Genomic DNA, 23451 nt, shown 5'->3' with positions numbered 1-23451 from the left:
CTTAGACAACGGGCTCCTCGTCTGAGAGCAAGCCTTCTGTCGGGAGTCATCAGCTGATCCCATTTGTCCTCTTATCTGGGGAATTGTGTCTACTGAAAAGGAGGAGAGGCCCCCTGAAAGTCACATGTTTCTATAGTTCTGCCAGGCGTTATTCTTAACCCGGGTGTGTAAGCCCTACAAAGTGTATACAGAGCTGTATTGTATAGGTGTGTACATAATTACGGAGAAGGCACACAGCTTTCATCAGACCTCACAGAGTTTTATGCCATCCCCTACTACCTCTTTTCCCAGAAACCAAAGAACTAAGAACTACTGAACCAGAGTTTCTTTGTTAATGATTCTTAGGTGTGTCAGAAGCTACTGCAGATCCATTAATGAGTCTACAGGAGAGACAAAGGTTTACTATCTTCTGCATCAAAGTGGACAGGGCTTCTGTCTCTTGTAATCATGTTGTTTACAAACTGCTAGTAGACACCAAGTAAGCATGCTGTGCAGATTAGCAAAAGATACGTTTCACTCAAGGATCTCAGGGCTAGGGGAGGAGATGAACTTTATTTTCATATTAAAACATTGGTATCTTGTGCAGTGCTGAAACATGAACATTCTTAGTAGTTAGTACCTGATACCTATTTATCTCTCTCCATTTTATAAATCAGATCAGAGCAAAAGCTTGCTTCTATTCACAACCGATCCCCAGTGCCTAGAACTCTGTCATGTGGTTGGTAGTCATTAAGGTTCATGGAATAAATACATGAATAAGTGAATTTAGTTATTTAAGGCAAAGTAAGACCACCCAAGTGGACCCTTAATTGGCATAGTGGGTTGTGAGTTGGGCTCCTAACCTCAAGGTCAGCAGTTTGAAACCACCAGCTGCTCCTCAAGAGAAAGAAGAGGCTTTCTACTCAAAGAAACAGTCTCAAAAACTCACAGGGGCCAGTTCTCTGTTTAATAGGGTCTCTATGATCGGTAATAACTCAGTGATAGAACCAAATGAGAATCCCCAGAGATTCATAGAATGTTAAGACTTGAGATGCATTAGTCTAAAAAAAATTTTGTATAGGCCATATTAGAAAATTGTGTGTATGTTTATATATTTTTTATACATACACAAATAAAATACCTCAAACCCACCCCGTTGTTTGCCTCACATTCCTCTGCCATTAGGAAGGCTCCGTGAGACATTTGAGGAGAGAGCAGCTGTGGCATCGTGCTCAGTCCATTGAGAAGCATAGATTCAACCCTGGCCGAGCATTGGAGTCCCTTGGGGAGGCTTTTAAAACCAGTAAGAATGGCGAGGTTCCACCCCACGCCAGTTCAGTCTGGTCTCGGGTGGACTGAGGGATCTGGCAGCTGCTGCTGCTGCTGCTGCTGCTGCTGCTGCTGCTGCTGCTGCTGCTGCTGCTGCTGCTGCTGTTGAGTCCACCAAGTGATTTGAATCTGCAGTCGGTGGAGAACCTTTGATCTTAAGTATCTTAAGTGTAGGGTGCAGTCATAAATATTTGCCCAAGTCATTACAATTTTTAAAGTACAATTATGATAGAATCCCAGAATCCCATAGTGATCCTATATCCTGAGACTGTACGTCACAGACAGCCTCAGGTTTCTCTGAAAGAATGGTTAAATGTCTTTGAACTGTGGTCCTTGTTGTTTAACAGCTCAATGCCTTACGCACAGTTCCTCAGAAATGGATTTATTCTTTTTACTCAGGATGTGTAGATTTGAGGTAAACTCTGAGGTTCACCAAACTGTTCCCTCTTTCCACTAAACTCCAGCTCAGATTATAGGCTTAAAAAAAATCACAACGTCTCCCTGTCATCAAATAAAAATACTTCTACCTTTAATTCCTATTATATTTGCTGCGTTTTCCATGTATATGGGTGACATGACAAGAAAATATTTAAATTATTGTCAAGATAGGTCTCAAAAGCAAAAGAAACCTCACCATCATCGAGTTGACACTGACTCTTAATGACCCTGTAAGACACGATAGAACTGACTGTGTAGGTTTCCAAGCCTATAAAATCTTTATGGAGTAGAAAACTTGACCTTTTCCTGCGGAGGGGCTGGTGGTTTCAAACTGCTGACCTTGTGGCTAGCAGCCCAAGTCGTAACTCACTACTACACCACCAGGGCTCCTGAAGAGAGATAGGAAGGTGCTGCTTAATTTCAGTTCAGTTATCATCTCCGTCCCTGTGGTCTAATATTCAGCCTGTATTCGAGCAGAAGCCAGAAGAGAAAGCTTTGGACTTCCTGTATTTGTGCCCAGCTATGGGGTAAAAAAAATGGGGAAAGGCAATAAAAATACTGCTGAGTTGATTCCGGTTCAAGGATTCCAAGACTGGAATCTTTATGAGAACAGACTGCCCAGCTTTCTCCCAAGAGTCGGGGTGGGTTGACAGCGCCAACCTTCAGGCCCACAGCCAAGCGCTTGACCCCTGTGCCCCCAGTGCTCCTTCAGCTACGTAAAGGGTGTTTACATCGAAACCTTTGCCTGCGGCCCTGCGCCTAGAGAAGGTAAGAGCCAGGGGAGTGTGCTGTGCCTGCTGGGGAGGGCCGGTCCCTCCCACTCCAGGGCCCCAGGAAGGAATGGGGCGGAAAGGTGCAGCACTTTCTTTAAGTTAGGTTTCCAAACCAAATAAGCTTAACTCCTAGGAAATTCCCGGGAAATCAGACTGAGCCATAATCAAATCAAAGTGTGAAAAAGCGTAACCTAGAGTTATAGAATCATCTGCCATATTTGAAGTTGTGTATAAACGTTTCATGCTGATGGTGTGTCTAAATGAAAACTGCCCGTTGGGAAATAACCATCAAGGTCTTCCCCGATCTATTGATGTTGCTGTCCACGGCACTGATGTTTCTCTCGTCCCTCACTGGGGAGACTACATTTACCTTCATTAAGAAATGGATGCCCCTCCTTAAAGAGCTCTCCTCTTTCAGGAAATGGCCAGCCTCAAACGACAATTCACTGAGCTGTTATCAGATATAGGGTTTGTGAAGGAGGGGCTCAGAGCACGGGACGTGGAGAAGAGGGCTCTCGAAGGAGATGGTGTGTTGGACACCACAGGAGAAGAGGTAAAGGGTGTGTCTCACACAAGCAACAGTGGCCCTGCCCCACTGGGGGCCTCATGTGCTGCCGAGTGGAGCAGCTCCTAAAGGTTTTCCCCAGCAGATCTTTGTCTGTCTGTCTCTCATCAGCACGTGAGCATTCCGATGTCACTTAAGGCCTGGGGGTCATCTTGATCATCTTTCTACAATTAAGTGCAAACTATCACTCATACAAACAGAAGCATTTTTTTGTTGTTACAATTTTTGTATTTTTATTGTCATTCTGGTTCTTGATAAATCCACAGGAAGTAGGAACAAGTCTCCAAATAACGTGTTCTCCAATCAGCCCTAGCTTGTTCCAGCCAGGATGTATTCTGTAAGCTGAAGGAAGACCCCTTCTGCAGAGTGGCCCTGGTGCTCCTGTTCTAAGTGCAGTTAGCACTTCTCTGACCCTTAGCAAGCCTACTTTTGTAGCTGCTTTTCCGAGACCTAGACCTCGGAAACTCGTTCTGGATCCCTCGCACTTTGGAGGGAATCTTGTGTGGACGTGGCCCAGTAACGTATTGTTTACTTAGAAAGAAATCATTGTTTCTAGTAAAAATGGTAGGAACCACTGTCCTTTTATGTTTGTTAAGTTAGAGATCAACTGACATACACTGGTGAATCCCAGGACACAGACAGAAGTAGCCACATGACTTGACAAAACGACTGCTGAGGTGAATGCTGTTTTCTCTTACAGGCAAACTCCAATGCTGAGAACCCCAAGCTGATATCAGCAATTCTGTGTGCTGCTCTGTATCCAAATGTAGTGCAGGTAACAAAACATTTTTTGCTGGATCCTCCCATTTCTTGTTGACTTGTGGGCAAGGGCTGTAGGTTGACACTTTCAGGCTAATCAACAGAAAAAGAAGCACACGTACAGGCCTGCCTGCCTCGTCGCACCTCATCAGCGCTCATTTCCCCTCCTTCCTTTCGCCCGCAGCAGCCTGATGTGCCATTCCCTAGCACGTTCTTCATATCAAACGAAATGCCTTCGAAATCCTTCTGCCGTTTTAGGACATGCCAGAAATTAAGAAGGACCTGAAGGCCACTCGGTCCGCCAGCGTTTGCCTAACTGACCTTCTCACTTAGACATAAGGTTGAGTCTACCACCATTTCCGTTTCCCCAGATTCCCTCCATTCTGACCAATCAGGGCGCGGCCGTCCTCTGGAGAGGTATCTTGCCTAAGTGTACTCTCGGACTTTTCCCTGAGTTTGGATGTTCAGTCCTAACAAGGATCCATTTCAAACCAGGGGAGAATTTGAATTGGGCAGAGTACTAAATCATTTCTCAAGGCCTTCATTTTAAAAAAATTCTCACTTAGCATCAATTATATTGTGCTTACATTGTGGTTCCCTTTCAACATAGCACTTACATGTGTTTGAAATGTACTTTCAAAAATAATTTGGGTATCAGTTGTTGGCTTTGATCATTTACTGTGGTTACTTAAGGTGTTACCACTGGAGGAAGGGAAGGGTGCAGGGACTCTAAATGTGTACCTTCTATGAATCTATAATTATTTCAAAATAAAAAGATTTGAAGAAACGGAAAAGTGGCAGGAAAAAAATACGGAGACCTGAAATGTAGAAATGCAAGCCATCAGTGCGGTGTAAAGATAACTAATGATTTTGACACTGAGCCAAGAGTGAAAATGTCAGGCTATGGGTGTAAGAACGTACAACTGGGACGCGAGCAAGCACGCAGTACGCACACAGAAACGATGTGTTGTTCCTAGGATGAAGGGACGCAAGTTAGAACAGCAAAGAAATAGCGCGTTACCTTCTAAAAATAGAAATAACACTTTCCAAAAAAGAAAGAATGTTTTTTTAATTATAATTTTTAAATGAGCTTTCATGGGCCTCAAAAATGTGGTGTGACTCATGGTGGGAATATAAACAGATCCACCCTCTCTAGAGAGCAGTTTCATGCCTAGGGATTTATTACTAGGAAATAACACGTGCGTAGACGAAGACACCACAAGAAGAATGTTTGAGTGCCCCTCCACCTACTTGTAGGTGATCTGAATTTCCAGTGATAGGAAATCTGTTGTTTAAACAGGTACCATGTAGGTATTAAAGACTTTGTCATCAGAAAATTGTTTACAGCTTGGGAAATGGTAGTTTTAAAAGTAGGTTTGTAAAAAAGAATTACCCGGTTTTATTGTGAATATATACAATATTTTTATAGCACATGTGTATGGTTATATCTATAAACTTACTTAGCAAAGGAAACAAAAATTCTATTGATCAAGTATTAATACTAGGTATTTCCCGATCATGGGTTTACATCTTTTTTTCACCTTTATTCCTAAAATGTATTTGCTACATAAAGCATGTATTTACCATCTTTGAAAAGATAATAGGTATACAATTCATGTATACGTGGAAGATTTCACTAATGTTTTCAAATGAAATCATGTTTATTCATAGAAGTGGTTGTGTGTTTAAAGACATGTAAGTGGAAATGTTGTGTTGGAATTGGGGTAGAGTGTCAGCCAGTCCCTCGCCCAGCGCTGCTCACTGGAGCTCAGCTGCACCCGACAGTCGGTGCAGACCCAGGGGAGCAGCAGCGTATTCCCTCCTCCCCACGCTCGCTCAGAGCTGCTTCCCTACACCCACGTGTCTGAGTGGCAGGATGCGGGGCTGTTTTTAAAAGGAACCAAGTACATGAGTAAATGAAGAAACAGCAATGTCCTTGAGCAAAGAATGGCTTTAGTACCAAGGAGCGCTCTGTAGATACAGTACATATTATGCTCATGTGTCTGTGTCCACAAATGCCTGATGCAGGACATATTATGCTCAGGTGTTTGTGTCCACAAATGCCTGATACAGTACATATTATGCTCATGTGTCTGTGTCCACAAATGCCTGATGCAGGACATATTATGCTCATGTGTCTGTGTCCACAAATGCCTGATGCAGGACATATTATGCTCATGTGTCTGTGTCCACAAATGCCTGATGCAGGACATATTATGCTCATGTGTCTGTGTCCACAAATGCCTGATGCAGGACATATTATGCTCATGTGTCTGTGTCCACAAATGCTTGATGCAGGACATATTATGCTCATGTGTCTGTGTCCACAAATGCCTGTTGTGTAGGTGAAAAGCCCAGAAGGGAAATTTCAGAAGACCAGTATCGGAGCTGTGAGGATAAAACCAAAATCAGAAGAGTTGAAGTTTGTCACCAAGAACGATGGCTACGTGCACATTCACCCTTCATCCGTCAACTACCAGGTCGGAGGGCCATGTGCCTGCACGTTTACATAGGGCTTTTGTCGTTGAGGCAGACTGTTCTGTCACTTGCTGTCCCTGACAGCATCACAACTTGGGCTGGGTAAACAGAAGCAGACTGGACATCACGTATGTCTGCTTCAAGGAAATCCCATGGAGTGTGAAATAATGCTCAAGCCTGCTTTCAGGTACCAGTTGTTTCTTTGCAGTGGTAAGTTGAGAAGTCATGATGGTATTTCCCGCTGATTCTGTACCTGGAACGGGGAGTGTGAGACCCTATTTGAAATAGCTAGACTAAGCACATGTGCAGAGACCAGAGGTTACCAAGCAGGACCGAGGGGGAGAGGGAGGCATCATGTAGGAAGCAGTTTCTGTTTATGGTGATGGAAAGTGGGCAACAGGCAGGTACTGGAGATGGTCGCACAACGTGACTACAGTAATGAACGCCACTAACTTGTGCACAGAGCCCCAGTGGGTAGTGGCTTTCACGTGGCTACTCGTTGGAATGTCAGCAGCTAGAACCCACGAGCTGGAGAAAGATGGGGCTTTCTGTCTCATAAGAATGTGCAGCTTCCTGGCAGGGCTTGATGAGAGGCACTGTAACCGAGAGGAATTACTGACACCCAAATGAAGGCTGAACATGATAGAGGGACAAGAGGAAAGTAAAAGGAAATAGAGGGAAAAACTAGGAGGCAAAGGGCATTTTTACAGGTCTGAATACAGACATGTACATATATACATATATTTATATATGATGATGGGGAAATAGATCTGTGTGCATATATGTAAAGGTTTAGTATGAAGGTAGCAGATGGACATTGGGCCTCCACAAAAGTACTCCCTCAATGCAAGAACACTTTGTTCTATTAAACTGGCATTCCATGATGCTCACCTTCCCAACACGATCACTGAAGACAAAGCAGGTGCATAAGCAAATGTGAAGAAAACTGATGGTGCCCGGCCATCAAAAGATACAGCATCTGGGGTCTTAAAGGCTTGAAGATAAATAAGCAGCCATCTAGCTGAGAAGCAACAAAGCCCACATGGAAGAAGTACACCAGCCTGTGCAATCACGAGGTGTCAATAGGATCAGGTCTCAGGCATCAAAGAACAAAAAAATCACATCACTGTGAATGAGGTTGATTGCAGAGTGGAGACCCAAAGCCCATCTATAGGCAACTGGACATCCCCTTACAGAAGGGTCTCTGGGAGGAGACAAGCCAGTCAGGATGCAGTACAGCACCAATGAAACATACAATTTCCCTCTAGTTCTTTAATGCTTCCTCCCCCCACTATCATCATCCCAATTCTACCTTACAAATGGAGCTAGACCAGAGCATGTACACTGCAGATAAGAGCTGGAAACACAGGGAATCCAGGACAGATAAACCCCTCAGGGCCAATAATGAGAGTAGCCATACCAGGAGGGGAAGGGGAAATTGGCGGAGGAATTGGGAATCCATCACAATGATCTATAAATAACCCCCTACCTGGGGGACAGACAACAGAAATGTGGATGAAGGGAGACGTCGGAGAGTAAGACGTGAAAAAATAATTTTAAATTATCAAGGGTTCGGAAGGGAGGGAAAAATTAGCTGATACCAAGGGGCTCAAGTAGAAAGAAAATGTTTTGAGAATGATGATGGCAACAAACATACAAACATGCCTGACACAATAGATATATGTATGGATTGTGATGAGTTGTACGAGCCCCCAATAAAATGATTAAAAGACAAAAAACAAAAAAATTACAGCCTCAGAAACCCACAAGGACCATTTGATTCTGTCCCATTTGTTACAGTGAGTTGACAGTTGAGTGTACATGCAAAATAATAAATTGTCAAATGTTAACGTTAAATACTTTTATAGAACACAAAACAGAACTCGGGGAAGGGGGACACGGAGCCATGAGGGGCCTGCACTTGCAGATGGCATTTGCTCAGCTCTTCTTTTCCCTCCGCTGTTGCTGTGATACTTTGGTCACAGGTCACTTCCTAGTGGTCACATCTAATGGACATCCCCTGCTGTGCATCAGACTTGACTTCCACGTGATGTCTGACACTGCTTCTCTCCCTGCCTTTGGAACTGTCTCTGATCTTTCTTTTTCCGGACTATCACTTTGCGCTCTCTCGGATCATCCCACAGTCCTTTGCCAGCGTCTCTGACTTTTCCCAGAAGTCCTGGTTCTGTCCTTAATCCTATTCTCTCACTCTAGCATCCCTGCACTCTGGAAGCACCAGAGGCACACCCTCATGTTTCCTCCACCTCCTCCACCCGGGCACTGCTCCCTACTTCTCGGCCTCCGGACCTGGGTTGGCCCTGCGCCCGCTGCTCGAGGCTTTCCAGCAAATGCCACTCACTGTCTCCCAGGTCCCCTTCTCCTCCTAGGGTTTTGTCCTGGTTGATGGCTGCCTCCCAATCTGAACTCGGGTATATAACCAACTGCTTTTTCTGCTGACCTCAATCCAATTACTCACCGAACCCCAGCAGTTCTGCTCTTTGGACATCTCTCAGATTTGGCTCCGCTCTTGTGTCCACTAGCCTTTCCTGACCTAAGATAAGTAACAGTGACAGTCTTACTTCTGGTGTTTGCTCTCGTCATTCTGCACTACTGCTGCCAGAATTACGGCTACACAGCATGCACTTGACCCTTGCCCAGACTCTGCCCCCACACCTCTTGGTCAGTCTGTCTGCCCAGCCATGCCAGACTGACGGCCAGGTGGGTCCCCAAATGCTGTATACCATTGGACTCTGCCCAAAATGACAGTCTCATTCCCCAGGCGGCTCTTCCTTCTCCTGGCTTCCATTAGAAACCCTTTCTCCATGTCTCCTCGCTCCAGGCTGTTCCTCTACTGTACTGCCACACTCTGGAATGTGTGTGTCCATCATTGCACTGAGCACTTTCTTTCACGGGTTATGATCTGTGGACCGCATAGGAGTGTGAAGGCCTGAGCGACAAGAATTGAACTTCATTCGGTTTTACATTCTCAGTGCCGGCCTGAAAGCAGGTGCTCCATACAGTCGTCAGTGGGAAGGGAAAGGGAGGAAGAGTGGGAAGGGTTAGGGCTGGGGAAACCCTGGCGTCAGCAGAGCAGGAAAGGGGTCTCCACGAGCTCAGAGGAGTTTGCGGGCCAAGCTCCTTAGACCTCTCCCAGCTGTCGGTACCAACCCGAGGTCTGCATTAGCTCCTTGAGAGTTTACTGTGGCAGAATGCAAATCATTCCTGTGCCCATTCAATACTCGCACTTTCTCCGTGCCAGGTGCTGTTGTAGGCCACCGAAGAGTAAGAATTAGCTGGACAGGCAAGATCTCCACCATCAAGGGGCTTAACATGCTGGTGGGGAAGACAGGCCACAAACAAATCCCAGGTTGGTGGCCACTACGGCAAAAAACCGTGCAGCAAGGTTGGAGGATAGAGTGACCAGCGAGGGGGGCAGTCAGGAGGAACCTCTGGAGAGAAGACAATTCCGTAAATGAAGCGAAGGAGCAAGAAATGGACAATCTCGGGAAAGGGGATTTCAGCAGAGGAAACAGCGAGGTGGGAGCACACTGGGCGCGCTCCAGGAAGTGCAAGGAGCCGCCCCGGAAGTGGGACGGGACTAACCCTAAAGGAGGAAGAAATGCAGGCAGGACTTCAGGGTGGGTGGGCGTTGGTGGCCACAGTCGAAATTTTAGATTTTACTTGAGGTTCCCGGAGGATTTTGAGTCATAGTTGGACTTGTGTGTCAAAGAACTAACTGTAAAGGTGCAAAAGCCAAAGGCGAGCACCCACGGCAGCCGCCCTTGAGCGCACCTGAGCTAGATGGTGAGGGCGTGGCCCAAGCAGCCACGCGGCCTCAGACGTCGGTGGGAAAATGCCATGATCTTGTCCTTCCGCTTCCCACAAACTCTGAGGCCCCTTGCATGCCTTGTCCATCATGTCTGTTACAAATGAAGCCGAGGACACTCAGGGATGGCCTAACCCAGTGCGGGGAAAGGAACAAACCGGAAGGACCTGTGGGCGGGTGCTCACTGGATGGTAGACGCCGAGAAGAGGGGAAACGGAGGCTTTCTGTTGAGCCTGAGAAGGGTGACGTACGCACTAGACGTCCGAGTCGAGATGTCCAGGAGGGTGTTGGTGTCTGGAGCTCCGGGGCGAGGAAGAGGCTGGAGCGGGCGCCTTGTGGGTCACTAATGTGCAGGGTGTATGTCCCCGAGGCCAGGAGGTGCTGTTGCCATTGTCACCCAGTGCCAGTGGTCACTCGGCTTTGTGTTACAGGTCAGACACTTCAACAGTCCGTACCTGGTGTACCATGAGAAGATCAAGACTAGCCGGGTGTTCATCCGGGACTGCAGCATGGTGTCTGTGTACCCCCTGGTCCTGTTCGGAGGAGGCCAAGTGAACGTGCAGCGTCAAAGGGGAGAGTTCGTGGTCTCCTTGGATGATGGCTGGATCTGTTTTGCTGCTGCCTCCCTTCAGGTAAGGAGATAATGTGTGAGACGCAGCCCCAGCGCGCTGTGGTGACAGGAAGTCTAGGGCATTCTTTGAGGTGTCGGGGCGACCGAGTTAGACTGACAAGTGAGAAGAAAGTGCTCTGAGGTGAGGCCCCGTGCCGCAAACACTGGGCCGAGGGCTACACCCCGATGCTTGTTGAGGGACTATGAAGAGTGCCGGCTGGAAGCTGTGAGGTGAACGTTACACAGCAATACACACTCACGAAGAACACTCTGAAACTACCAAAGAGGGAAAGTAAGGAACTCACCCTGATCCCACTGCCATTAAACAGAGGGGTGATGGTGTGCATCCCAGGCTCAGTTTCCTATGCTCAGATCTCCATTATTCACTCACTATGTAGCATGGCGCTTCTATGAGCAATATTGAAGGGGGATCATGCGTTGAAGACAGGGGCCCTTTGACAACAGTGTTTGCAGCACCAGGCTGTTGCCCAGAAAGTTCATTCACCCCGGCTGCACCTCAGGAGGAGCACGCGGCCGGCTGCTTCTGTAAAGACCACAGCCTAGTGCGCCTGTAATGATCACTGCGAGTTGTGACCAGCCTGGCAGCAATGGGTTTAGGAAGTTGGGGCTCCGTTGACGAAATCAAAGTCTGTTGTGACATTTGCATCCGCTAGCATACCTCAGGTTCCAAGCGACAGCATCTCGCCCTGAGAGGGACTGTCTTGGAGCGGCCTCAGTGGCAGCCCTAACCCTAACAGCAGCACCACTGGCCCGTTTCGCTAGGACAGGGAAAGCTAGTACAGGCCACACGTTGTTCACCCCGGTGAGAGCTTGTTTGCATTAGGTGCTCCGGATCCAGATGGCATGGCTGGCGCACATCTGAGGAGGGACAGACAGCCACCGCCCATTACAGCATCACATAAGCAAAATGCCATTAAAAGCAGAGCTGCTGCCCACCAAAGGCCCGAAATGCAGCCCAGTGCCACAGAGAGGTTTTGTTAGTTGTGTGATGGCCAACACGTTTAATGTGCCTCTGCCCTGCGTCTCTCTCAGAGCAGATCATAAAGGTTGACCAGGCTCTACTGCGGAAAGCACAATGAAAAAGCTGCTTCTCCAGGGTTCATCCTTTCCTTAAGTGAGACCTGCCAGATGCGATCGACTTGCCGTGTGCCCTGTTTAGCATATAGCAGATCTGCCAATGCATGAGCCTTCCCGGAGTGGCATTGTGGAATGGCAGGTACACGTTCAGACTGAAAACTAAAACGAGTACCAGAGAGCTCGAACTCAAACACACTGCCACTGAGTCGCTTCCAACTCATGGCGACCCCATAGGGCAGGGTAGAACTGCCTCAGCGGGCTTCTGAAACTTTAACAGCTGAAAGCCCCGTCTTCCTCCTGTGGAGCAGCTGGTGGCTTCTAACAGCTGACCTTGAGATTAACAGCCCAGCGTGTGAGCCACGACAGCACCAGGGTTCCTCGCCAGAGATCTCGGATAATCACAAGCTACATTCGGGCAATGTTTCTCTAATAAGCTTGCCTCTTCTGTTACCCTGCGTACTGCTGATATTCTGGCCTTCTTTTCAGGTGGCTGAGTTAGTAAAGGAACTTCGTGGCGAGCTTGACCAGCTCCTCCAGGATAAAATAAAAAATCCGAGCATCGATCTGTGTACCTGCCCTCGGGGGTCCCGGATCATCAGCATGATCGTGAAGCTTGTCACCACACAGTAAAGGGCCACCTCAGGCAGATCCTCGCCACTCATCTGTTTCTCACAGCCTGGGAAACAACAACAGCACCTCTACCTCTGCCCCGAGGCCTGCGCTGGGCCATCCCAGACCCGAGGAGGAGCCCAGCACACCTCGGAAGCACCACCGACAGTGAGGGAAGTACAGAGGCTCAACCTTTCTCCCAAAACCGTGGGCATGCTCAGCACAAGGTGGAGTGTCATTGGGAGACTTGTGTAAATCCGGCTAGTCTGTCTCTCCCTGCCCTGGAGAGACAGAATTTCGCCGCTAACACAGAGGTAAACGCTTAGTACACTTCTGTTTTCTCTCTGTGTTATATTCTCCTGCTTTTCACTGAGGTAACGGGTCTAGGGAAAAACCTGCTGTTGTATTGGCGGAAAGCCTCAAACAGGAGAAGTCAGAACCGAGGAAGAAACTGGCCCTCTCTACACAAATCATGTGAGCAAGAAGAAGAAAAATCCCATGGTTAGGCTGTTTGCTCCCAAGCAGACTTTATTTGGGAAGGACTTTCATTGTGATTCCTTAAAGATTAGCCTAAAAGCAACACATTGGAGTTGTGTTGCGGTATCTTACTGCCGGCTGGTCTCTCCTCCGAAGCAGGGCCAGCGGCATGTCTTCATTGGCGGTGCCTCATTTAGGTAGTTGTACCCTCTCTTGCAGACTCACAGTGGCTAGATTTCACTTCACCCACAGGGCGGAGTTGGAGCAGCTGGGTGGACAAGGAAAAAGGTGGTTATGCTAGTATCAGATTTGCATCCACATAACAATGCCTCCCCGGGTCCACTGATTTTCAGCCGGAGCTTAGGTTAATGGGCAATAGTATTTCGCCTGGCATGTAGCTGGAAGGTTGTCGATTTGAGTTCCACCCAGAAGTACCAGTGTAAAGGTCCAGTGATCAGCTTCCAAAACATCAGTCATCGAAACCCTCTGGAACACATTGTACTCCGACAAACACAGGGTCACCAAACACAGGGTCACCAGAGGGCTGCTGGCTTTTTAGTTGAACATTTTGAAAAAATACAGTGCATTCATATTTCCCCGAACAGTCATCAGGGTGGCCAGGGAAGATCCCAAAGAGCAGAGTAGAAACACAGATCCCTGTGTTTGTCTAGCCCTCCAGTATGGTCTCTACTCAGTCCAGACTGCGTGCGAATCCTTCAACAGAACACCTCAGTGAAGGGGGTTGCCATTTCCAGGAGCCTTCTAGTGTGTCTGAGGCCTGGTCCTTGTCAGCGAGCTTAGACTCTTTAAGTGTTTTCGAAGTGTCGATTCATGCCATCCCTTTAAGGTGTTAGAGCACATTTGCACACACACACACACACACACACACACAGACAGCAACCAGGCCCGGACTTGTTCCGGGAAGAAGGCACGGAACGGATTAAGTGAGGACCCACAGCCCGACCTTCAGGAGAAATAAAGGAAGAAATCAGAATTGTCCCTCGAAAAGAGGATTTGGTTTTGTTTAAGAGTTTTGACTCCTGGTGCTACGGTGCAGCACTCACTGCCCGGGCCAGAGCCTGCCAGCTGCCCAAGGGCACCTGCGGCTTTAACCCACGTCTGCAGATGAGCACACGAGGCTCATGCAGAATGCCAAGAAACCGCTCCCTGGACGCCAATTATTGGGCTGGTCACTTCCAGCCACATACTTCCACCACGTTCCAGAAGTGCCGATGTGAAAAGGGCGGGAAGCTTTGACGGCTGGCAGTGAGGAAGAAAGTGCACACAGCAAATGGAAATGGAACCTTCCAGCTGAGCTTCCTTCGATTGAACAATGAGCACTGCTTGGTCAGTACGTACAGGAGGCAGCCAACAAGATGGTTCTCAATTCCCGGCATTTTATGGAACGCTAGATAGTAAATGGCTTCTTCAAAATAAGCATTTGTTCTATTGCGATCTAGCTAGGGAACAGTGTTAATAAAGTACTTGGTACTAAATTAGTCTCCACTGTTACTTTGTACTATGTCTAATCTCTGGAAAGGCCTGAAGAAATGAGAACAGACACATTCTTATCACAGTGGTCCAGGTTGACAAAGCAGCTTTGTCTTCTGCCATCAGTCCCAGATCTGATGATTACAATTCAAACTCTGGAAAGGAATGAACTTTGGTCTTTCTCCTCTCATTCTGTTATCTGAGAGGTCTAAATATAAGTAATAGACCTGGACCCAGTGTGTAAGCGGTAGACACAGGGTTCTAAGAAAACCTCAAACTCTCTGCCATGGAGACACTTCTGACTCACAGCAACACTATAGGACAGAGTAGAATTGCCCCTGTGGTCCAAGACTAAATCTTTATGGGAGAAGAATGCCTCCTCTCTCTCTGCAGAGAAACTAGTGGTTTTGAACGACTGGCCTTGTGGTTAGCAGCCCAACTCATGTAGCCCACTAAAGCACGAGGGCTCTCAGACAGAGCGTTCCATGCAATGCAGTCCCTCGGTGTGGTTCTTCTATCCACTTGTCTTTGTAACTCTCACTAACTGGGTGAAAACATGCAAATAAAGTGTAGAGGACTCTAATGAGGTGATTGGTCAGTTTTGTTGTTTTACTGGTTTTAAAATGTGGGAACTCGAGGCAGGAAGGGAGACTGTCCCATAACCAAGAAGGAAGAGTCAGGCGTGGAGCACATCAAATATCCCTCCACAGAGAAGCAGCAGCAGCGGAGACCATGAGACAGAGCAGTGGAATTCCTGGCTTGTGGAACAAGTGAAGTTGAGTGCCTTTGGGCAAGACACCAGCAGCAGAATAGGGTGTCCTCTGTTTATCAATGTTAAAGGGGCTTCGTAATGCCTGCCCAAGCAAGGCAGAAGCCACGCGGCTTCATGCAGAGAGATGTGCCTACTGGCATGGCTAAGAAATGCTGATAAAAGAACTGTATCCTTAACATTTTTGTTGCCAACTCATAACCTGTTAACTTCCCTAAGAAACCCCCTAAGTATTATCTGTAAGTTCTGTGTAGCCGCTGCAGTGGATTATCAAACCCAACATTCATTTGTGGAATTAAGTAAGGATTAAGCCTCGGGTGAACTCCCTCTAGCCACAGTTGAGGGCTGGGAAGAAAGTGGTTACTAAGCAGAAGGCATTGGGAAGACAGGTACAGAAGACCAAAGGCATACATTTGAACAGTTAAAGCTTTGTCATTTGATGCATGCTGGGCCTGATCTGTTTTTCAACATTTTCTGTATTTTTGTTTTTGTTCATATTAGGATGTATCTCAGAGGGGTTATATCATTGGAGGTCACCCTCTTGAAGTTGTGTTATATGTGTTTCTGTTTTTCAGTATATGAAACCCAGGATTGATGAACCTATAGGAACAGCAAGTAGAATAAGGATTGGGGGGTACGTTGTGGGGGAGGGGTTTAAAAAGGGAGATGATGTCAAGGAGTCAGGAAGAAAAAGAATGTTTAGAAACTGGTTGTGGTAGCAGTGGTACAATTCTGCTTGGCGTAATTAGACTATGGAATGATATGACATATGTATGTATTAACTCAATAATAAATGTTTTTAAAAAAATCATCCTTGGGCTGGCGTGACATTGGATTCTCGGTCCCCTTGTGTAACTAGAAGCAGTCAGACATGCTTCTTGAGGGTAAGTGATAAGTTGTTTTTTTCTTTCTAGTTTGAACATGTCCCTTAGAGGTCATCATTTTTTAAAGCCTTAGGAAAGTAGTTTGTAAAATTAAAAGCCACAAGTATCGAGTATTATGACCAAAGGCATGAGCTTCAGGTATAGTCCAGGCTGGTTATCTGGGAACTCGGCTGTATTGTCTCTGTTGCTGGGCACACTCTAGAAACGTCTGCTGGTGTCACCTGGACTCTTGGAGACCACAGGGTATACTCACACTGCCATTTTTCTGCCTCAGTAGGCCTCGGTGGAGACTGGTGGTCCTATATCACCCTGGCATTCAGCATAATCCCCAGGACTTCCCGTTTTATCAACTCAAGGTTAGCTGCTGCTTTCAAAAGTTAGCTCGCGATTATGAGCCGGAGTCAACCTGTGTGCTCACAGCAGGGCACAGACCCAGCTCATACAACTTGCTAACAGCTAGTGTTTCCAGAGTGATGTGCTTCTTCAAAGGCTTTGAGTTACACACATTAAAAATCATGCAATAACCAGGTGAGTCACTGACACAGAGAGACGTCTTTTCTTGTGGTTTTAATTTATCCCAAAATGATATATTTAAAAGATTGATTTTAGATAAGGCTTGTAGCCAATTGCTAATCCTTAATGTGCTGTAAAAGCTTAGCTATCTTAATAACTTGTTTTACCAAGGGAAGCGAGAGTTCTGTTGGGGAGTTGCCACTGCCCTGTAGGAACCATCGGAAAATTCTCTAGGGGCGTGACAGGACCAGTGGGTGGGGCAGGAGGAGAGACACTGGAGATGAGGAACTAACGAGTATGAGAAGGAAGGAATGGTCAGAAATTTATTATGATGATCACACAACGGTTTTTAATATGCTTGAACTATTCAATGGTCTGATATGTGCATCCTGTGCCAATAAAACAAATTCTTAAAAAGAGGGAAAGAAATGGAACCTAAACAGTAAGCCGAGCATGAACTCGTTCCTACAGATGGTTCAGCCTGTGCCTCGTCTGGCTGCCCTGGTTCTGCTCCAGTGACAGTTCTAACCCAGCTACTTGAGCAACTAAGTCAGTCCACAGCGTAGCTATGAGACAGCAGACAAAATCAGTTGGGTTGAGGTCTGAGGGGCCGACCCCAATCCCAACTACGTGGACAGCTCCCCCTACCCACAGAAGAATTCACTTCAGAGGACAGCACTGAAGCTACAGCTCAGGGAGAGGGACATGAATGATCAGAGCACACAGGAACAAACAAAGGGGGAGGAAGAGAGAGGAGCACATCCTGGCCCACCAAGCCCTGAGGACAATATTCCCGCTCAGAGCAGCCAACACATGGGACCATAGGGCCAGCCCCACTACAAGACATGACGTCGTCCCTCATTGACCCATAGCACTACTGGGAACAACACTGGAGACAGTGGCCACCTAGTTGAGAAGCAACAAAGCCCATATGGAAGAAGCACACCAGCCTGTGTGATCATGAGGTGTTGATAGGATCAGGTCTCAGGCATCAAAAGCCCAGAACAAAATATTATATCATTGTGAATGAGGGTAAGTGTGGAGTGGAGACCCAAAGCCCATCTTTAGGCAATTGGACATCCCCTTACAGCCGGTCAGGGTGAAGTATAGCACCAATTAAACATACAACTTTCCTCTAGTTCTTTAATGCTTCCATTCCCCCCTCCCCACTGTCATGACCCCAATTCTGCCTTACAAATCTGGCTAGACCAGCGCACATACACGGGTACAGGTAAGAGCTGGAAACAAAGGGAATCCAGGATCATACCAGGATAAGGAGAAAGTGGGGAGAGAAAGGAGGAACCGATCACAAGGACCTATCAATAACCCTCTCCCAGGGGATGGACAACACAAAAGTGGCTAAAGGGAGACATTGGTCAGTGTGAGAAATGAAAAATAATAATTTATAACTTATCAAGGATTCATGAGGGAGGGAGGGTGGGAGAGTGAGGAGGAAAAAATGAGAAGTTGATACCAAGGGCTCAACTAGAAAGAAAATGTTTTGAAAATTATGATAGCAAAAAATGTGCTTGAGACAATGGATGGATATATGGATTGTGATAAGAGTTGTACAAGCCCCCAATAAAATGATTAGAGGTTTTTTTTTAAGTAATCAAAAAAGAAGAATAATCAGTTGGGTTTGGTTTTGTTTCCCCCTTATTTCAGCCATTTATAAGAGGAAGGGCAACAAAAGCCAACACATGAGCTTTGTTCCACAAGAAACGTGGAGGGTGGCTTTAGAAAAATCAGCCCAATTCCACAACATTCCTACCCAACTTTGAGAGTCCCTAACAGTACAAACCCAATACTACGCAAAGCAATACAGGACTTTCTTTAATAAACTTTTCCAGCAATAGCAGTTTCAACATTACATTGTGTTATTGCCTTATGAAAAATCTGCAGTTAAATCCATTCCCTTATCCTTGGCTGTATTGAAATGGACTGAAGGAGTTCATTTTCCTTCCAGGTGAGATGAATTTATGCTCGAAAGAAGGGATGCACGGCTGAGTTTTCTTCTACAGTAATTAAAAATGGGCCCGCTTAATCCAAAAAGGTTCGCTTAACTCCTGAGATTACCTTTTTAATGGAGCTTCTCTCATTCCATACTTATAGGAGCCCTGTGGTATAGGGGTTACACATCTGACTAGTCCAAAAGGTCGGCAGTTCAAAACCATCTGCAACAATAAAGGAGATGGACTCAGCTTTCTACTCCCATAGGAGTTAGTCTCAAAAACTCATGGGCAGGTCTCCCCTGCCCTATAGGCTCACTATGAGTCAGAATCAACTCCATGGCAGGACGTGTTTGCTTTGGTTTCATACTTGGGTTTCAAATATAACAAGAGTAGTTGTCAACACTTCAAATAAGATTTTATTTGTCCATAGAGACTGGTAACACCAAACACTCTTATCTGTAGTGTTTGTTCGTTTAAGCCACTGGTTCTTCCTGGGGGGAGGGGAGGGGTGGGGATTGCTCTTCAGGGGATATTCATCAACAGAGACATTGGTGGTGGTAACATGTCACAGTAGGGGTCCTGCTGGCATCCAGTGCTTAGGGATGAGCGAGGCTGCACAGGCAGGACGCCCCTTGCCTCAAACCACAGAGTGATCTGGTCCAAACAGTTAGTAGCACAGCTGAAAATGAAATAGAAAACCTCCCATGTCTAAAGTCTAACTACAAGCTGTGAGAGTTCCATTATGTCCTTAAGTACCTTGGAAAATGTATATATATATATAACAAATATATATATTAGATGAAGGAAAGTTAAGATCTCTGCCAAACCAATTCTAATAAGTAAGTACTGTGTGGAGAAGCGCTTGTGAGAGCACAGGGCTTTAGAATGGACGGGATGCATAGATACCAATAGGCGAAGTTGTGCAGATATAGTTATATTCCTCATACCATTAAACTGACCTGATTTTTAAAATCACTCCTTTTGAAAAGCTGAGCATAAATTCAAAGGATATTTGTCAAAGACATAGTTTTTTATGTGACCCTGAGGCTGCTGACACATCCCCCTGCAAGAGTCGAGATCTCTCACTTGGGCCCACATCCACACACGCACACCCCTGCTGTGGTAAACCTTGCCCAACTTGGTAGATTTCAGCTGAAAGGCTACACTATTAATAAGGTAAAAATAAAAGAAAGGGGGTGATAGCTCTATGGAGATAGAACTAAAAGATGTTGAAGTGTAATGTGAAGGCTATTTGGACACTATGGTTTGTAGGCTCAGTAACTTCCTCCTGTAGCTTGAATTGGAAAAACCTGTTTCTTTTATGGTTTGATGATTAGAACAGCAAAGATGTGTTATGCTCCTTAAAACACAGATAGATGTCTATATGAATTGGGCCATGTTGTATGAGGTGTACCCTAGGCACAGTCCAATATAATGAAGAAAGCCACCACTGATTATCAGTGAAGCACAAAACAATCAGTAATGATAGGCCTTTCTGAGCGTGCTGCTTTGCCTCTGAAACCCACCTGTGCACGTTCCCATTTATACTCCAGCTGCCCCCCTTTTCCTAGCCCATCAAGCTTAATATCCACCTTTTCCACAGTAAACTCAGCTAAGCCGGGATCAATTGAAGCATGCAATCTGATTAGCTAACTAGGAGGCTGACAGTTTTTAACTGATGTGTGCTACATGGCTCATCTGAATCCACAATCCAGTTTCCAAATCCCTTTCATCTTTGTTCTTCTAACTAATGTAATCGACTCACTTTATGCTGTATGCCAGTTACCCTACTAGGAGCTCGGGACACAGAGTTGAAAGGTGACACGGGAGAACTCCGAAACACAGTTTACTTGAGTGAATTCAATCAGGAACGTCATTTAACCCCTGGAAGAGCTTCTGGGGGTTCTGAAGGCTGAGAATGCTTATACAAATGAAAAGATGTAGCTAACCACTTCAACCAACCCCCTGATTTCTGCATTTTTTAACACATTCCTCATCTCAGTCACTAATCAGTGTCCTTCTTTAACCCTTGTAAGCAACATCGGCAAATAACTAAAGCAGATGTTAGACGCAATTACAGTATGTCCTACTCCCTCTTCCAAGTGGGTTTATGTAATGTTAACCAAAGAGAGAGGAACACAAAAGTGCATATAAAGGTAAGTCAAAACTGTTCCTAACATTACAAGTATCCACATATAACCTCCTCCTGGGGACACGGACAGTGGAGAACTGGGTGAAGGGCAACCTCGGATAGTGTAAAATATGAAAAAATAGTAATAATTTATAAATTATGGGTTCATGGGAGCATGGAGAGAGGGGGAAAAACAGGAGCTGATAAGGGCTCAAGCAGAAAGCAAATGTTTTGAGAATGAGGGAAACAAATATACAAAAGTGCTTGACACAATGGATGGTTGTATGGATTGTTATAAGAGTTGTAGGAGCCCCCAATAAAATTATTTTTTTAAAAACTATTCCTAGGAAAGCCTATAAACCTCAATTAGACAAAACAATCCAAATGTGGGGAATCCAGGACAGATGATCCCTTCAGGACCAGTGCTGAGGGTGGCGATACTGGGAGGGTAGAGGGAAGGTGGGGTGGAAAGGGAGAACTAATTACAAAGATCTACATATAACCTTCCTGGGGGATGGACAACAGAAAAGTGGGTGAAGTCAGACATCAAGACAGTGTAAGATATGACAAAATAGTAATTTATAAATTATCAAGGGTTCATGAGAGAAGGGGGAGTGGGGAAGGAGGGGAAAAATGAAGAGCTGATACCAAGGGCTCAAGTGGAAAGCAAATGTTTTGAGAATGATGAGGGCAATGAATGTACAAATGTGCTTGACACCATGGATGTATGGATTGTGATAAGAGTTGCATGAGCCCCCAATAAAATGATTAAAAATAAATTACAATGTAGAAATTTAAAAAAAAAAAAAAAAGATCCAAATGTGAAGAAGAGATTGCTGCTTGACATATCCTCCATTTAGGTCTACCCACTCCCAGAGGGGGAGTTTCTATCTCTAAGCCCTCCTGTGGAAAAGTCTGTGCTCACCTCAAGGAAACATACACCATGTCAAAGCAACACATTTGGCATGTTGCTTTCCCAGGAACTGAAATCACGTTCCCTTTAAATGCTCTCTGTGTTTGGAGAACAAAAAGAAGTCTGAAGAGCCACAATCAGGACTGTAGTGGACACAGGTAAGGTTTCCCAAAGAAATTCACCTTGGACAGTCCTTGTGACCCTTAAAGAATGAGCAGGTGCATTGTTATAAGGGGTGGGGGTGGGGAGGCAGGGATTTCTCAGCGCAACTTTCTTGGCCTTTTTCTCACCAATGCAGTTTCCCATTTTCTTAAAGCATTTTCATAAGGGTACATGATCATCCTATGTCCTTCCAAAAAAAATCTATCAAGATAACGTCTTTATCTTTTTCACTGCTTGACGGCCGCCATCGTGGGTCACATGCATGCTCCTGGGAAGGGCCTGTCCCAGTTGGCTCTGCCCTACCATAGTCGCAGCGTCCCTACCTGGCTGAAGTTGACGTCTGAGGCAGATCTATAAATTGGCCAAGACGTGAAGAGGCAGATCTATAAATTGGCCAAGAAGGGCCTGACTCCTTCCAAATTCGGTGTGATCTTAAGAGATTCAAATGGCGTTCACACAAGTGTGATTTGTGACAGGCACTAAAATCCTGAGGACCCTGAAGTCCAAAGGATTTGTCCTGATCTGCCTGAGGATCTCTGCTATTTGATTAAGAAGACTGTCGCTGTTCGGAAGCATCTGGAGAGGAACAGAAAGGATAAGGACGCCAAATTCTGGCTGATTCTGAGTGAGAGTTGAATCCACCGATTGGCTCGCTACTACAAAACGAAGAGAGTCCTCCCTCCTAATTGGAAATATGAACCATCTATCGCCTCTGCCCTGGTTGCATACATTTGTGTATGTACTTGAGCAATGAAAATCACTGCTTGACTACAAAAAAATTACTTCTTTAGATTGAAAAACAAACAGTTCGGAGACACAGTGCGGGAATTGCGCCCGACCCGATCCCACCACACCGAGGCAAAGCACTGGGGGGTGTGCAGTAGAACAGCAAGGGAATGGAGCAGCAAGGTCCCCAGGGAATGCTGAAAGTGCACTTTGGGGCCAGGGCATGGTGCCCCAACAGACTGGACTGGAAAACACCCCTAAAGGCCCACAAACAATCCTGGAACTAGCTACAAGCTTTTCTTTCTTGATGTGTTGTTTTTTTCTTTGTCGGTGGTTTGTTGTTGTTTTGTTGTATACTGTTGCTTTGTTTTCCTCTGTCTTGTTTTTGTGCATGTTATTATCTCCACAGGTCTGTCTAAATAAGATAAACTAGATGAACTATCTGGAGGAAAAACAACGGGACCAACAGTTCCAGGGGGACATGGGATAGGGAGAGGTGGGCGATAAGGAAGTGGTGTTAACAAACCCAGGGACAAGGGAACAACAAGGGATCCAAATTGGTGGTGAGGTGGGAGTGGCATGCCTGGTAGGGAATGATCAAGGGTAAAGTAATGAAGAGGTATAGCTGTAACCCAGGTGGGGATGGAGCATGATACTGGGACAGGAGGAAAGTCAAGGGAAATAGAGGAAAGAGCTAGGAGGCAAAGGGCATTTATAGAGGTCTAGACGAAGACATGTGCATATGCAAATATAGATATGAGGATGGGGAAATAGATCTATGTGCCTATATTTATAGGTTTAGTATTAAAAGGTGGCAGAAGGACCTTGGGCCTCTACTCAAGCACTCCCTCAATGCATGAATACTTTCTTCTATTAAATTGGCATTCTATGATGCTCACCCTCCCGACACAATCACTGAAGCCAAAGTGGGTGAACAAGCAAATGTGGTGAAGAAAGTTGATGGTGTCC

At 46.0% G+C, this 23451-nt stretch overlaps 1 protein-coding gene and 1 pseudogene across 3 annotated transcripts in view; both read left to right on the top strand.

Moving 5' to 3' along the window:
* Nucleotides 1–14437, top strand: part of DHX57 (DExH-box helicase 57) — a 68022-nt gene extending 53585 nt beyond the window's left edge. For all 3 annotated transcript variants that reach the window (XM_075535262.1, XM_075535259.1, XM_075535260.1), the window contains 5 exons: nt 2938–3072; nt 3785–3859; nt 6189–6323; nt 10579–10779; nt 12342–14437. In XM_075535262.1, the coding sequence (XP_075391377.1) occupies nt 2938–3072; nt 3785–3859; nt 6189–6323; nt 10579–10779; nt 12342–12485 (690 nt within the window). In that variant the 3' untranslated portion in view covers nt 12486–14437. The remainder of the gene's footprint in view (nt 1–2937; nt 3073–3784; nt 3860–6188; nt 6324–10578; nt 10780–12341) is intronic.
* Nucleotides 14438–21990: 7553 nt separating this feature from the next.
* Nucleotides 21991–22503, top strand: LOC142431056 (small ribosomal subunit protein uS15-like; annotated as a pseudogene).
* Nucleotides 22504–23451: the final 948 nt, after the last annotated feature.

This window comes from Tenrec ecaudatus, chromosome 17, assembly GCF_050624435.1.
Source record: "Tenrec ecaudatus isolate mTenEca1 chromosome 17, mTenEca1.hap1, whole genome shotgun sequence".
Classification (NCBI taxonomy): domain Eukaryota; kingdom Metazoa; phylum Chordata; class Mammalia; order Afrosoricida; family Tenrecidae; genus Tenrec; species Tenrec ecaudatus.
This window is presented reverse-complemented; position numbering and strand designations above follow the sequence as displayed.